At 38.7% G+C, this 16,566-nt stretch overlaps 2 protein-coding genes across 2 annotated transcripts; one reads left to right on the top strand and one right to left on the bottom strand.

Moving 5' to 3' along the window:
* The first annotated feature begins 4,993 nt into the window (after positions 1-4,993).
* LOC122650445 (UDP-glycosyltransferase 73C25-like) lies at positions 4,994-6,554 on the top strand. Its single transcript, XM_043843860.1, has one exon. It carries the CDS (start codon positions 5,010-5,012, stop codon positions 6,552-6,554), a length of 1,545 nt encoding a protein of 514 aa, XP_043699795.1. The 5' UTR covers positions 4,994-5,009.
* A 1,288-nt stretch (positions 6,555-7,842) lies between these two features.
* Positions 7,843-9,942, bottom strand: LOC122652207. The gene is made up of 3 exons (XM_043845887.1): positions 9,874-9,942; positions 8,302-8,398; positions 7,843-8,196 (listed from the first exon to the last, which is right to left on the bottom strand). The coding sequence occupies exons 2-3, from the start codon at positions 8,382-8,384 to the stop codon at positions 8,067-8,069; spliced, it is 213 nt and encodes a 70-aa protein (XP_043701822.1). The 5' UTR covers positions 8,385-8,398; positions 9,874-9,942; the 3' UTR covers positions 7,843-8,066.
* Positions 9,943-16,566: the final 6,624 nt, after the last annotated feature.

Genomic DNA, 16,566 nt, shown 5'->3' with positions numbered 1-16,566 from the left:
AGAGGATTCAAGCGGAGTGGTGTCCCTTGAATCCACCACAAACGTCTCCTCTCCACCGAAAGTCTCTGATCTATTGTTTAAAACCTCACCAGAAATCATACATTTGGTTTCTGCAAGGGAAGAATCATTAGCAGCTCCTCTGATGTAATAACCGATCTTGAAATCAAAGATATTTATCAATTATTCAAATAAGAAAAAAGATTTGAATCTCTAATCTCAATCGCTAAGAGGGTCATTGAAATTATCTTTGTCTTCTTCGAGAACAGAGATTTCATCACCCTCTATTGAGTCGCTGTACAGAAAACCCAAAAATCTTTTTTCCCTTTGTTACGGTCATAAAATTAAGCACAAACATAGATAACTAATTATTGGGATTAAGTACGGCTCTCTTTGATATCATTTTTATTTTTGATTTTTGTATATTTAACAAAAATCATTAATGAAATCTGTTTTTGTCAAAAGATAAAAATTGTTTGAAAACCAATAGACATAATAGATTGTCGACTAAGAAATAGGTTTGGTATACTATGTGAAAAATGATTTTTATGGAGAAGATACCCCTCCCAGAGTCCCAGCTGGATCCCTCCAACCAACTATGGCACTTCTACAGTTGAGCAAAGCAGGTCTCTGCAACTAGGGCTTCACATTTCCTTCAATAAACCTAGAGGTAAAAACAACAGCAGAGGCACAAACACCGACCACCTCATACGGTAGAAGTGAGTAAAGTTCTCTCCCCCAAAAACCCACTTTCTTCTCCAATCCTCAATTCCAAACAAGTAAATCAAATATGGGTTGAGATTTTAAGATAGCTGATACCTAATCGAATCAAAATGTGCATATACCCTGTGGTTGAGATGAAGAAGATCAATGGAAGATGATGAGCTACAAAGGGCAAAAGGGAATCCATTAGAATGGAAGTATAACAAAGGGGAAAAAAACATAGGGAAAGTCTCAATTTTTCTGTAGCTTTCATGCTCTAATCTAGAAACCACAACAGTAGAATGGAAGATAACACGAACAAACCGTATGACTACGGAGAGAAAGAAAAGAAACAATCATATCTTTAACAACACCATCACCATCAGACATCAAGGAAGTTCCAGAGCAGAGGAGGAAATAAAGAAATGAAAACCCAAATTTGAACAACCAGTATTACCGAGAAGGCTTTTCTTGATGGGATAAAGAATTTCAGGAGGAATAGCAGCGCCGGCCAGCATATACTTGAAGATCAACGGAAGAGCAGACCCAGATGGCTCTTAATGATGGGGTTCAAAGAGTTTCGGTGTCATTTGAGAAGGAAGCTGATCTGACTGATTCTGGGGTTTTCATTGCTTTAGACAGTAGTCCATGGAGAGAGAGAGAGAGAGAGAGAGAGAGAAAAGTGAAATGGTGTTGCAAGGACACGGTGGTGGTAGAGTGGGGTGGGTGAAATGGTGTTGTTGGGACACGGTGGTGGGGCGGGCGATGTTGTAGGAGGAGGAGGAAGAAGAAGAACAGACTTATTTTCTAATTACAAGAGCAAATGACTATTTTATCTTTCAATTTTGGGGCTTATGAGCATGTGTTCATTATAGTGTCCGCAAAAATAGTGAAAGATAGTTTTCAACAAAAAACCATAATCAGCTTTCGATCCTTTTTAAGGTTTTGTGTTTTTTCAATCTTTTTTAAACAGAAATAGGCTCCAAAAACGATACCAAACACAATCAAAAACCTTTTTTGAACAAAAAATAAAATATACAAATGATACCACAGATGCCCTAAATCTTTTTAAAATAGAAATTAATGGGTGTAAAATAAATTTTAAACCTACTTATGTTGTAATTTCAGTTATTATCCAGTGAACCTAAGAAATTATCTCATATGATAATCTCCTTATTCGATATGTTATTATACGATTCGTTTAGCAATTCAACGGTAATAAAATGTTTGAAATGCATCTTTTGTCTCCGTCTATCCAATTAAGTTACCTTATTTGATTTTGTTTTTTTATTTTTATAATTTTGTAAGTTAAGATAATGTGATTCTTTTTTCTAGATTTTCTATTGGTTTATACATATTGTTTTATGCACTGTGATACATAGAATCAAATATCTATTAAAATAAATACAAGATAAAATCAAAAACCAAAAACATAAGAAAATCAAAGACTAAGAAGAAAGGGTAATTGCTGAACTCTCAAGTTTCAACCCTAACCCTCACCCAAAAAACAGTAAAGATGTCAACGGATAGTTGAAAATTCGTATTTGATCCATGTTCGTATCCATTTAGAAGAATCCATACTCAAAAATTACTATCAAAAAACTATCTGAATCCGTCCGAAAACTAATAGGATATTACCTGAATTCATCCGAATATAATTGGATGCGATTATAATAATGCCACTATCCAACCAAATTTGATTTGTGTACATCCTTTGGCCTATGAAAAAACACGTGGACGACATGCAAATCTTTTGCCCCTTAAAATAATATGAGGATCAAGATATTCATAGATTCATGCCTAGTCACTGAATCTCAAAGGCAGATGTGAGCGCTTACGTTACTAATATCAGTACTTGTTGCCCATCGTGGACCAGTTTCGCATTATCGCTTTGCCCGTCTGTATCATTATTGCTTGGGAAATTAACTTACACATCGGAGAGTCCCCCTGAAGTTCACTCCGGACCTCTCTTATGTCTCTTACCTTGTATTTACAGGCAAGTGCAACACGCAAATCAGACAGATCCAATTTTCCACGGCAACGATACGTGATTTTCTACTCTTTATAGCATGTATGTACGATTAGATTTAAGCCCAATAATGGTTGAGCCCTTGTCAACTGCAGGTCTTTAGAGAGTATTATTCTGTGCATACACCAGTCAAAAGAGGGGCTGAACTGTGCACAACTATAAGGTTGCTCCGTTGCCACCTAGTGGTCGTGGCTGGGTTCAACCTTGTCCACGAATTTTATTCTGATCGAGATTCCCTCTTCTCTGTGTGCTCGACATATATATATATATATATATATATATATATATATATATATATATATATATATATATATATATACACACACACACACTGCCCTACACATATTTAGCAAGAGATGCATAAAATTCAAATTAGATGACACTTATAAAGGTCTTAAAAGTTTTTCTCAGTAGAAATCGTTAACTTCAATAGTATCATAGCTTCTGCCATAGAGATAGGCTAAGCTCAGTACTTCTCGGGACTTCTCTTTTCTTCTTTCAAATTCTTCTCTTTTTCACCTCTTCCTAGAAAATAAAATTACACTTTTCTAGAGATAATTCATAAGGACTTATTAAAAATTCAAACGGGAGAGGGTTGGGCATGTGGCAAGCTTTTGGTAAGTTAGCAACATGTACCAGTCGTAGAGCTGGACACAAGAGGACTAGGGGTTTATTTTCCAAAAAGAGAGGAGAGAGGATGACACATGCTAGGGCCCTCTAGCGGCGTGCCAAGCCTTTTCCCTAACCAAAAGTAGGGTTTTGTATAGTTGTAGCTACTGCTTTGGAGCAAATTACCAACTTGTCATGAGACAAATATAGGTGGGTCCTGAACATGATTCCTAATCTTGGGATCGATCTCAAGATCACACTTTGGATCGGTTTCTATTTTAGACAAAGGGTTGGAAGCTTGAGGGAGCTTTGGAATAGGGAGAGGATTTCCCGCGATGCAAACATGGAAATAATCTTCACCCCAAACCCAATTAATACTCTAGAAAAGGTATTATCCATTTGAAGCTCACTTTTTTAAGATAGATAAGAATAAATAAAAATACATATATGGGGCCTATGTAATGATGTCAACGGATATTCGATCCATGTTCATATCAGTTTAGGAGAATCTAAATCAGTCTGAAAACTAATCTGATGCAAATATGATAATCTCCTTATCGAATATATTATTATACGATTCGTTTAGCAATAATACTCTAGAAAAGGTATTATCCATTTGAAGCTCACTTTTTTAAGATAGATAATAATAAATAAAAATACATATATGGAGCCTATGTAATGATGTCAACGTGTATTCGATCCACGTTCATATCAGTTTAGGAGAATCTAAATCAATTTGAAAACTAATCGGATGCAAATATGATAATCTCCCTATCCGATATATTATTATATGATTCGTATAGCAATTCGATGGTAATAAAATGTCTAAAATACATCTTTTGTCTTTGTCTATCCGATTAAGTTACCTTATTGGATTTTGTTTTCTTATTTTTATAATTTTGTAAGTAAAGATAATGTGATTATTTTTTTAGATTCTCTATTAGTTTATATATATTATTTTATGCACTGTGATACATGAAATCGCATATCTATTAAAATAAATACAAGATAAAATCAAAAGTTAAAAAAAAAAAAAAGAAAATCAAAGACTAAGAAGAGTAGAAGAAAGGATAATTGCTGAATTCTCAAGCCTCAACCCTAACCCTCACCAACAAAACGGTAAAGATGTCTACAAATAGTCGAAAATTCGTATTTCCATTTAGGAGAATCCGTATTCAAAAAATCACTAAACTAATAAGATATTATCTGAATTAATCAGAATATAAATAGACACAATTATGATAATGCCACTATCCGACCGAATTTAATCTGTTTACATCCTTTGGCTTCTAAAAAAATTCAGAATCAACACGTGGACGACATGCAAATCTTTTGGCCCTTTAAAAAATAATATGGGGATCGAGATATTCATAGATTCATGCCTAGTCATTGAATCTCAAAAGCATACGTGAGCGCTTACGCTACTAATAACAGTACTTGGTCGCCATCGTGGACCAGTTTGACAGATTTAAAAAGAACATATATACTTCCCAGTTCCCACCACCACCATCACAACCACCGCCACCACCACCACCGCTTCCACCACCACCATACTATTATCACTAAAATCTGAAACTGCTTTCAATTCTTGCGAGGACTGTGTGTAGTCTTGCCCATATTGTCCATCAAACTTGAATCCCTCCCTCGTTTCTCCTAAAGATTTTCAACTCCCATGTCTTCTTCCACTGATCACCATGACCTTCGCTTCATTCTGATTCCTCTAATGGCCCAAGGCCACATGATTCCAATGATAGACATAGCCAGATTGCTAGCCCATCAAGGCGTCATCGTCACCATCGTCACTACCCCAGTTAACGCTTTCCGATTCAAGGCCATCATCGATCGAGCAGCGGAATCCGGCCTCCGAATTCAACTTCTCCAACTTCGTTTCCCATCTAAAGAAGCCGGGCTACCAGAGGGGTGTGAGAATCTCGACCATATCTCCTCACCAGAAATGAAGATGAATTTCTTCAACGCAACAAGCATGCTCCAACCAGCCTTAGAACAATCTCTTCAAGAAATTGAGCCACGCTCAAGCTGCATAATCTCCGACATGGCTCTCCCATGGACATCTCATACGGCTCTTAAGTTTGGGATTCCAAGGATTTACTTCAATGGCATGTCTTCTTTCAGTCTCTTGTGCAACCAAAACTTACTTCGTTACAGACCACATGACAAAATCAAATCCGATTCAGAGCTCTTCGTGGTTCCAGACATGCCTCATCGGATCGAGCTAACAAAGGCTCAGCTACTGGGAGTTGTTCTTGACAATAACTCCGACGACTTGCAAGAATTTCTAAAACAAATCAGAGAGGCTGAGCGAACATCGGATGGTGTGTTGATCAACAGTTTCTACGAACTGGAAACTTGTTATGTAGATAAGTACCAGAAGCTTATGGGGAAGAAAGCTTGGTGTGTTGGCCCTGTTTCACTATACAACAAGGAAGCCTCAGATAAGGCTGACAGAGGTAATAAAGCAGCCATTGATGAGGACAAATGCTTGGAGTGGTTGAATTCGAGAGAGGCAGAGTCTGTGGTTTACGTTTGTCTTGGGAGCCTATGTCCCTTGGTTCCTTCACAATTGATAGAGATTGGGTTGGCCTTGGAGAGATCGAACCATCCATTCGTATGGGTGATCAGACAAGGCAACAACAATAAACCATCAGCAGAGTTAGAGAGATGGTTATCAGAAGAAAGATTCGAAGAGAAGACCGAAGGAAGAGGCCTATTGATTCGAGGCTGGGCGCCACAAGTGCTGATCTTGTCGCACAGAGCAGTAGGAGGGTTCGTGACACATTGTGGGTGGAACTCGACACTGGAAGGGGTGAGCGCAGGTGTGCCTATGATAACATGGCCCATGTTTGCAGATCAATTCTATAATGAGAAACTGATTGTGCAGATTTTGGGGATTGGAGTAAGGGTTGGTGTGGACATCCCTTGTCCTATGATGGAAGGTGAAAAGGTTGGGGTGTATGTGAAGGGAGAAGAGATTGAGAAGGCCATAGGGTTGTTAATGGATGGTGGAGAGGAAGCAGAAGTGATAAAGAAGAAAGCAAGAGAGCTTGGGGAGATGGCGAACAGAGCAGTTGAAGAGGGGGGTTCTTCTCATCTCAACATCTCACTCTTTATTCAAGATATCATGGGTCAGGTCGCACAGAAACATTCAGAAACTGGAGGACATTTAATTAGTGATGGAGAAGTTAAAAATCGAGTGTGAGCTTGTTATTCCAAATCAGCCCCACTAATACATATGTTTTGGGTAGCTTCCAATTCTGACCCAATTCCGGATTTATGGTTCCGTGCCTTCAGGCTAGAATACTCACATTGGAGAATAATGATAGATTGATGACGATCAAAGTACTGATTGTTGCACCAACCATGAAATGGAACTTGTACCAGTAAGCCCCACATATGAGACAGATGCCAAAATTATCGCAAAACGACTACAAATTCTTTTGTTCAGCTCCTCTTGGATTAATTATTCCTAATTGATCCAAGCTACAAGTCTGAATCCTGTGCCTCCTTTGTTGAAGCATTGTAGAATTGAGTCACATGTACTAACCCTATTGCCAATTCTAATTCTCACCCAAATTTTATTAATTAGAATTGTATCCAAACGTATCCTAGGTGTTTGGGGGATCAGGCTCCTCTCCTGCAACCCCAGCACCCAGGGAGGCATCCAACAGCACTGGGCTGCTGGGCGAACAGAGATGTGTGCTTGCATGGGGCCCGGCACACATCCCAGCACACCCAGAAGCCACAGAGATGCGTGCTTGCATGGGGCCCAGCACGCATCCCAGCACACCCAGAAACCCAGTGACGTTGGATGCCTCCCTGGCACTGGGCTCGCAGGAGAGGAGCTGAACCCGTGTTTGGGTGGTGCATTCAGCCTGACAAGTAACTAGGCCTCAATACAGAAACCACTATTACATTACCTCTGTTCGCAGAGCAATTCTTCAATGAGAAGTTAAATTGTACACCTCCAGAGAATCAAAGATCTGGACTAGAGGTTAGAATCAAGATTCCTGTAAATTGAGTGGGGAGAGAAGAAAAAGGTTGGAGCTTTGGTGAGGAGGGTTGCTATTATTCTTTTTGTTTAAGCTGAGAGCAGTAGAACAACTGATGGATCAAGGAGGGGAAGGGGGACTAGAAAGAGCCAAAGAAGTTGGACTGAAGTGAAGAAGGGCATGGAAAAAGAGGGTTTTCTTAATTGAACATGACGCTCTTGTTCCCAAGATATTATACAATACTTCAGACCTGGTGAGGAGGGTTGCTATTATTCTTTTTGTTTAAGCTGAGAGCAGTAGAACAACTGATGGGTCAAGGAGGGGAAGGGGGACTAGAAAGAGCCAAAGAAGTTGGACTGAAGTGAAGAAGGGCATGGAAAAAGAGGGTTTTCTTAATTGAACATGACGCTCTTGTTCCCAAGATATTATACAATACTTCAGACCTGTCAGAAACCAATTACAGGAGTGAAGAGATAAGTTTCTGTAAGACACCACACATGATTTCAATTTTTGTCTTATTTTCTCATTCAATTTCTTACATGTGTATGTATATTAAAACGTAGTATGCAACCACTGCCAGAATCCTGATCAGATACTTATACAACTTATGCTCATGTCTCTAATGTATTTCAAGGCAAGTATCATAAACTTAAACAATGAATGAGAAGAGTTTCATAGCTTATCTTATTGACCAATGTGAATAACAATTCTACAGAATAAATTTACACCTTAGGGTAAGTGCCATGATCCGGTCCAATATCACGAGAACCAGTATTTATGTAGGGCCCTCGAAAGGTTGCCTGAGGTGGAAGAGGCCTCGAAGAATCGATCACAGGCTTTGTCTTTGACGTCCTGCATTAAGAGACAAGGAGAAACTACTCAATTAAACCCAGAACCGATAAGTGGCTGTTTTGAACTTACACGAAGTAGAAAGGAAATGGGCTGTTTTCAACTCACACGAAGTAGAAAGGAAATGCCAAGCCTGCAGCTGCAAAAGCTACTAGGCCTGTAGCAACAATGACATTGCGCAACTGGGGCATGGAGAATGTAAAATCTGGCAATGAATACACAAAAGGAATACCATTAATGCTGTATCACATCTCTTTAGTCAAAGCTTCTGCCAAAAAGGGGGGAGGGGGGGAAGATGCAAGCAATAAGTTTTTTTTTTTCCTGGAATTTATCTGGGACCCAGGGCAGCCCCTAGAATTTTATTAAAATAATGCAAGCAATAAGCTCATTGGCTAATTAATCATGATTTTTTTTCCTGCTTTACCTTCTGAACGCTACCATAAATGTGAGCCCAAAACATTACATTCTCTTGACCAGTTAAAAGAAAGGAGCTGGAAGGGGGAGAGGTGAGCACAAAAAAAAAGTCCAGAAAGGTTTTATATGAATAATCACTGAAACGAAGAAAGTGAGGATAAGGAAGTATTTGCTAATTGATTTTAAGGTTGAGAATTAATTAGACGGAAACTTCATTCACTACTCTTACGGGATGCAGATGCCAGAAGAAGGTGAACTACAGCAGCAGTTCAAGTATTTGCATTCAGTTTGTGTTTGATTAGCTTACTGTCAAAGTATGCCATCAGTCAAGACTCATGACCCAAGAAGTTCAAGAATTTGAATGAAACAGATTGTTTTTTTTCCCCATCATCTGTGATGTTATTCATTTTCACCATATCACTTGTAGGGTTCTGCATATCTTCAAGCCAGACCTAATGCTCATTCTTTGGAATTTTGAGTACCTAACTTGAACTTTGAGATGAGGGTGAAAACTAACCACCACAACTTACTAAATGTATGTGTATGACATCATAATTGATGGTCCTGACATTGGTTGCAAAGAGAGTGAAGGAGTTTAATTTTTAGGGTATTGAAATTTAAAATTTTGGATCCAACTCAATTCTCCTACATCACACTGCAAGGAACAAAATCAATATAACTGCTACCATTTGAGCATTAAAAAGATTTCTCTTGCAAATAGCATCTCCCAAACCATGACAAGCAACAAAATCAATAAAACTGCTACCACTTGATCATTGAAAAGATTTCTCTTGCAAATAGCATCTCCCAAACCACATCAAGAAACAACATCATTCTAATTGCTACCACTCAAAGATTTGACAGTTTTCTCTTGCAAGTTGCAACTAGCATCTCCCATGCCACAGTGCAACAAAATCAATCTAATTGACACCATTCGAACATATGACGATTCTCTCTTGCAAATAGCATCTCCCACACCACCATAAACAATAAATCAGTCTACAATTTGAACATTTGACAGGATATCAAGCAAAAAGTGCTTCTGATCAATCAGTTTCAGCAAAGGGAGTTGTACAATTCAAGAGTTTTAAACCTGATGTAGATCAAATAATCACAAGGAAACACTGCAGGATCATCATCAACTTTCTAACCAAGTCAATCATCGAGATTGATTCTATTTTATCGATTGTCAAATCTCTTCAAGATCTCTAATCTAGATATAAAAGTGGTGTTAGAAGAAAATTCTTGCCCAAAAAATTGAATTACCTTTGATTCGAAAGATACCTCGTGGCAGGTGAAACCCTAAAAGATTGAATTTGCTGCAATCTTCAATCTTTAATCTTCAATCGATGGATAACATTCAGGAATTCTCAATGTTGACCAACTGAACAGAAGAAATGTCGAATGAGAGTAGAAGAACTAAAAATTCAGAGAGGCAGAGAGCCTCTGCTTCGTCCCAAGCGAGAGCAAAAAGAACGTCTTTCGTTCTACAGTACGGGGATTACCTTTTTACCTTCAATTTGTCGAGGAAACATAATTCGCGAGATACCATATTATATAACATCTACGCTATGGATTATAGACTACTGCGGAGCCCACCTATTGAACGGATGGATTTTCTTCTCTCATAATAAAGAATAAAAAACTAAATCTGACGTGGCACCTCATGGATCATCATTTTTATAGAATACGCCAATATAACGAGATGAATTCCATTCTGCGCACAATGCGCAATACGCACTAATTTCAGGCCCAAGCTTCAATTTTGGTGTTCGATTCTCTTCTCCTTTTGCAATCTTTCCAATGTCGAAGCAAAAGAAAGGTTCCGCCGGCGAAGATTCAAGCGAGAAGCGCCGGAAACCGCCGGAAGATCCATCCACGGAAACGTCTAAAAGCCAATAACTGTTCAAAAGAATGTTCTCTGAAGAAGATGAGATCAGACTCGCCGCCCAACACCGCTGTTTTGATCTTCCACAAAGTCGGTGCTCTTTCAGAGGTCAATTCACTAATAAGCAATTGACCAATAAACTCAGTAAACTACGAGGTAAGTACGCCAAACAAATCAACAACGAGAAGACTCTTAAGACCTCTCTCGATTGAGAGGTTTTCCGACTCTCCGAAAGATTTAGGGCCAGGAGGACTCTGTACAGTCCAGCGATGAGAAGAGGAAAGTGAAAACCTGATATCAGGCTTTGCCGGTTGAAAATAGGGAAGGGGAAAAGAGAAAAGGAATTCATGCCTCGGTGACTGAAAATGGCGAAGAGAGAACGGTAACTCGTGCTTCAACGGTAGAAAATGGAGGAGAAGCTGTTACTGCTCCTGTTGCTAAGTTGGCCTTGGAGAATTTTTTGCTTCTTAATGCAAGAAGTTTGTCGTTTACCTTGGAATGCAATCCTTAGAAACGGGCTAGGGTCTCTGGACGAGTCGGTTTTGAGGCGTTTGAATGAGGAGTGGCGGTTGCAGCATATTGCAGAGGCGAAGGTTATGGCTAAACGAGCTTATTTGGTTCAGGAGCACGCGAATTTGATTTTGGATTCCATTGAGTCTTCTCATCAACCAGCGAACTCTGGAAGTGGTCGGTAGATACTTCGGTAATGTCTTCATCTCTGTTCTTGGCCAAAATTCCTGCGTTTTCTTGGTTTGGTTTCTGCTTACAAATAGCTGAACTGTAAATTAGTATCTTGTAACTTTTCAGTGAGGTTTTGCTTGCCCTGTTTGTTTTTTTGTAAAATTTTCCCTCATATATTTCATGAAAAAAAATATAATATTTTCCAAGAAAAAAAAATTCTGCCTTTTTACATGGAAATAAAAGAGCCCAAGAGCCTAATCTTTATCTTTATTCTATGCTGTCTGGTGCCTTTTATGGTTAGTTCCGAGCTTTTCTTTTTTGTTAATTAATTAGCTGAATTAATTTCTGGGAAAAAAAAAAAAAGTTGTGGTGTAGAGAATGCAGATTGACTCTTGTTAAGTTCAAAATGAATTTTTAGTTAAGATTAAAAAAAAGGAAGAATTTTTTAGTTGCTCAAAGAAGAATCTTATGAAATCCTCCTACACATGAAAGTATGGAAATTAAAATTAAGAAAGAGTTTTAGGATTGGTGAAGTTGTGCAATGTAGCTATAACTACAAGATGGCAAGGAAGCTTGTAACTTTATGAAGAGTCTTACAGAATTAGTTAACACTATAAGTCCCTGTTGCACTTTTGAGTCATTTTTTATCTTCAATCCAGATCGTCTAAACAATAGCCCTCACCTATTGCATGGACCATATCCTTCATGTGACCTCTTTTCTTTTTTTTTTTCTTTTTTTTTTTTTTGGGTAGGGGGGGGGGGGGGGTTGGAGGCGTTTTAGAGCAAGTGACTTTTTTTTTTTTTTGGGGAGGGGGGGGGGGGTTAATTTTAATTTGGTTAGCCTGACTTAATTTGAACTCGAACTCCTTGTGGAGTCTTTACCCAAAAAAAAAAAAAAAAGAATTCCTTGTGGTGTGAATATGAATGTCTTTTCTTCTCTTGATTATGTCAAACCTGAGAACTGTTAAACTGGTTAATATCAAATATCGAATACAACCTCGTTCTCACATAAAAAATTGGGAAAAGGTTCTCTGAGCAAGCGACACAGCCCACGCCCCTACCTTGACTGTTTGATCACCCTCTCTGCATCTCAGATGTTCAGTCTATCTATCTGCTGCTGCAACTCGCTCTCTCCACCACCATTGCAACCTCTCTCTGTTCCCCCCCCCCCCTTGCCGCTGCAAGCGGTGATGTCCTTGCACTTCTCTCTGCAACTGATGAATATGACCACCAACAAGTGAAGAGAAAACAAAACAGGAAAAGCAAACAATGGGCAAAGCACAGCAAACAAATACCTCAATTGCTCTGCTCCATTAATGGCTGGATCTCCGAGAGCTTTCCTTCCGATGCAAGCCTGAAAATCTATTTCTCCTGCTCTCCAGATCCACTCTGCTACTTCTCTTCTCTCTCTTTTTTTTAAAGTATGGCCGATTTTTTACTCTTTTTCTTCTCCTTGCGTTGCATTCCCTCTATGTGTCTCTCTGCATTTTCTTAATCTAAAATTTTCCTGGTTCATCAGTGGCATCGGGAGATTTTGGAAAGGATGGGGGTAGGGGGACCTCGAAACCTTTTGTTCTTTGATTATATTTTTGGTGATTATTTCCTCTGAACTTCTCCATTTCTCGTATAGGATACCTTTTTAAGCATTTCCGGTGGACTAGATTATGTTAGAGATTGCTATAACATTGTTCCGGTGAATGGACGAGAAGGTTGGCCATTAAAACAGCAATGTCTAGAAAAGGCTTGGAGTCTTTTCTTCTCTTCTTTTCGAATTCCATACTGAAGACTGGAGGTTATTCGGTTGCAGCAGCGAGAGGGGGAGAGACAAGGGGAGAGAGAGAAGGTGCATTGGCAGAGAGAGTGGGTAGCAGCAGCGGATGGATTGAAAGGCTGAGATGCAGAGAGGGGGATCAGATGGTCAATAAGGTGGGGCTATGGGAGATTCCATCCTACCCTGCTTGCTCAAAGAACCTTTCCCTAAAAAAATTCAACTTCCAGTTCTTGCACCTTACATTGACTGCTGCTGAGATCCAATCCTTTGGGTTGGCAACATGTCAAATTTCAAATGAAGCATGCCTTGGACCCCTTCCCTTGTCTTCAAAAAAAAAAAACATGGCAAAGCCTTAAATAGGGGGTGACCTTTGCAATGTGTCCTTAAAATTTGATCAAACCAATCAGACTATCTAAGAATGAGCAATGTTTAAAGTTTTGATACTTTTAAGTGACATTTAAGCTTTAAATAAGGAAAACTGAAAATTATTTCAGATATTTTAAGATTTTGACCAGCTTCAATTATTTTGGCAATCAAACTTTGGCTTTTATTCCTGTTCATTAAGCCTGATATCTAAGTGAAGCTTCAAGGTCCGGTCCTATCTTTAGATTTCACTGACATTAATGGTAAATTAGAAAAAGCTTGAAGTCTCTTAAAGGGGAATTTAATCAGATTATCTTCTCTGACTGAAGAAATAGCTGACAGTTTGTGCCATATTTCCAACGTCGTCACACATATTGAAACAGGAAGCTGCTTTGCTAAACAGAGATTCAATGTGTTCTATTTCTGGTGTTTATTTCAAACAGATACTTCTTTCTTTCTTTGTAACATAGTTGTCCCAACTTTGGATGGCTCTTATTCCAAAATTTGTTTATTTTGGTTCTTCTTGAACTTTAGTTCAAGAGGCTGGACTTGCTGTTGACAAGGATTGCACTTCAAATGAACAATAATAGGAGCTTGAGATATTCCCCTCCCATGTTTCCTGATATTCTAGGACTCGGATCTCTCCGTCTAAATCCAAAGAAAAGGTGGCTTTAATGTGAAGCCTAGAGTTTGGGAATCTCCAGATCATTACAGTTCTAGAGAATTCATCAGTTACTTGAAACATCACCCAATTCCACAGTTATGATGAACCAGATTTAGTCATTGAAGATAGTAGCATCTTCTCAGAACCATTAACTAATATTTTTCTTTTTTGATGCCTCTGGTTTATTCTTTTAGAGTATGTCTAACTGATGTTTAATGCAAGCTCTTTGTATGATCACAAGCTCTCTTATTCTCCAAAAAGGTTTCTTTTTCATGCCGCAGGTTTATTCTTTTAGCATCTTCTCAGAACCAGTCCATAATCTGGAAAGAATCGTTGGTGACATGTTGCTAAAAAAATTCAGATGGCTTCCAAGAAAACTCAGATGACTTCCTAATTTAATCAATCCTCCATCAACCATGATGTATGGTTGGATTGTTTTTCCATGGACTTCGCAGCCAGTCTCCATACAATTTTAGACAAAAATTAGGATTCTGTCACTATTTCTTCTGTCCAGTCTCCACCCCCCTACCAGCCAGGGTTGAACCCAAAACCTCAGGTTTGAGAATACCCTGACCTAGCCCAATCCAGATAAAATACCATGCTTCACCCCAAGAAAAAAAACAAGAGAAAAAGAACGTTACTGGTGACGTGGCCAGTGTGGCTCCTGCACCTAGACACAGAATCACCCTGCTCCCTTGGAAAGTATCGCCCGGCCTTCATGGACAAACAAAAATCTTGCCCATATCGATGCTTGCGCGCATGCAGACTCTAGAGGCCCAAGCAATGTTATCTCATCCAAAAATCAATTAGTTGAGAGGAGGGAGTGAGGGAGGGACGGAGGGAGGGGGGGGGGGGGGAGGCGGAGGAGACGGCACTTCTTGTTTTTCGGCTTTTCTAAGAGATTTTAGAAGAAAGACAAAGGATGCAGGTAACATACTCAAATTCATGTCTCGTAGTTGGGGTTCCCTATAATAATTGTGACAATGTTCCCTCATATTTTCAACAGTTCAAATTTTCTTAAATTGTTTATTTTTTTACATTATTTTTCTTTTAATTTCAAATATAAAATTTGGACCCTACTTGAGCTGCTTTGTAACAAATAATAACACTGATAACTACATTTGCCAAGTTTGCATTCGCTCAACACTTGATAAGGAAGGGGAATTAAATAAGTATCGTTGTTGAGGTGGTGAAGAAAAAAATGTAGCAAATAATACGTATGGCAGTCAAATGGACTGTACGGTAATAATATTTTTCAAAAAATCTGACGCAATAAAATGCTATGGCAATAATATGGTATGTGTTTAATACGTGTATAATACGATTGCTCTGTAAAAATCTAGAAACAAAAATACGGGTATATATTCACGATGCAATAGACATGTACACCTATGAAACGGGTATATATTTACTGATGTGCTTAAATATATAGTTTGATTGATTAACAAGTCTAAATTCATTACATTCTTTATTATAGGGATTAAAATGACCAATCAATCAAAAGGGATGATTGACATGAATAACATAATTCCTTTCTTCAAATCAGACAAAGTTGGATGGTACAGGAAGACCTCCAACTAAACATTACGAGCTCTGATAGGCTTGACAAATGAAAAGGTACAGAGGAGACAACATTTCTTCTAAGACAATGACAACAGTAAGAGCTGAAAACTAGATTCCAATAACCATTCCACTGAGCTTGTAATGCAAACAAAGAGACAGATTCAAACACCACATTTAAATCACTAAACAATCCAGCTCAATTTGAAGCATGAAACTAAGAAAAGCAGCAAACAAGATACAATAACAACTCCAGTGGATTAAATAGAAGGAACTCTTTCAAGTGGCCAATAGTTATTGATTATATTCCACCAATACGAGTTAAACTGGTAGAATGACATTACCAGCAACATTTGAAGGATTCCCCACGGACAAGTCTTTGTTCGAGGAAGGAACGCATCTTCAGAGGATACGTAAATATATTTGAATTTTAGATTGTAAATATATTTGCCCCCTTGCAGTGAATGGTTGTCTTTTGTCAATTTCTTGTACTGGTTTCTTTGCTAGTATTTAAGATCTCACTCTATCTATATCCGAAATCACACCTAGAATGGAGGGGGAAATGTTTTGGGAAAATACCTTGACCACCACTGCAATCGCCGGCTTGACGACTGCAAAAAGAAGAGGAGATAAAGAGGAATGGAGAAGGGGAACCGGGAACCAGCTCTGCAATCACTGACAGAAATCGCAGAACCAGTCGCTGGAGAAGAGGCAAAAGAATCGTCGGCAAAACAACCCCTGCAATCGCCGGCAGAAGTCGCAGAACGCAAGAAGAAGAAGAAGAAGAAGAGATAGAGAGGAATGGAGAAGGGGAACCGGGAAGTCGGGAACCAACCGCTGCAATCGAAGAGGAAGAAGAGATAAGAGTTAGGTTTTTTTCATCTAACGGTTCTTATTAGATTTTAAGTTTCTTTTAATCTAACGGTTAAGATAGATTTTAATTTTTTTTTTTTTTAATATATGTAAAAATATAATACACGTATTATACTAGCTTGCATTGGAGCTAGAGTTTTGATTGATGATTCCCAAAAA

This window comes from Telopea speciosissima, chromosome 2, assembly GCF_018873765.1.
Source record: "Telopea speciosissima isolate NSW1024214 ecotype Mountain lineage chromosome 2, Tspe_v1, whole genome shotgun sequence".
In the NCBI taxonomy this organism is placed as follows: domain Eukaryota; kingdom Viridiplantae; phylum Streptophyta; class Magnoliopsida; order Proteales; family Proteaceae; genus Telopea; species Telopea speciosissima.
This window is presented reverse-complemented; position numbering and strand designations above follow the sequence as displayed.

Excerpts from the sequence above, each read along its gene's own strand:
- LOC122652207 (XM_043845887.1), bottom strand. The coding sequence starts at position 8,384 with ATGCCCCAGTTGCGCAATGTCATTGTTGCTACAGGCCTAGTAGCTTTT. Across the intron at positions 8,197-8,301 it reads GCATTTCCTTTCTACTTCGT|GACGTCAAAGACAAAGCCTG; the intron begins GTGAGTTGAAAA and ends CTCTTAATGCAG.
- LOC122650445 (XM_043843860.1), top strand. The coding sequence starts at position 5,010 with ATGTCTTCTTCCACTGATCACCATGACCTTCGCTTCATTCTGATTCCT.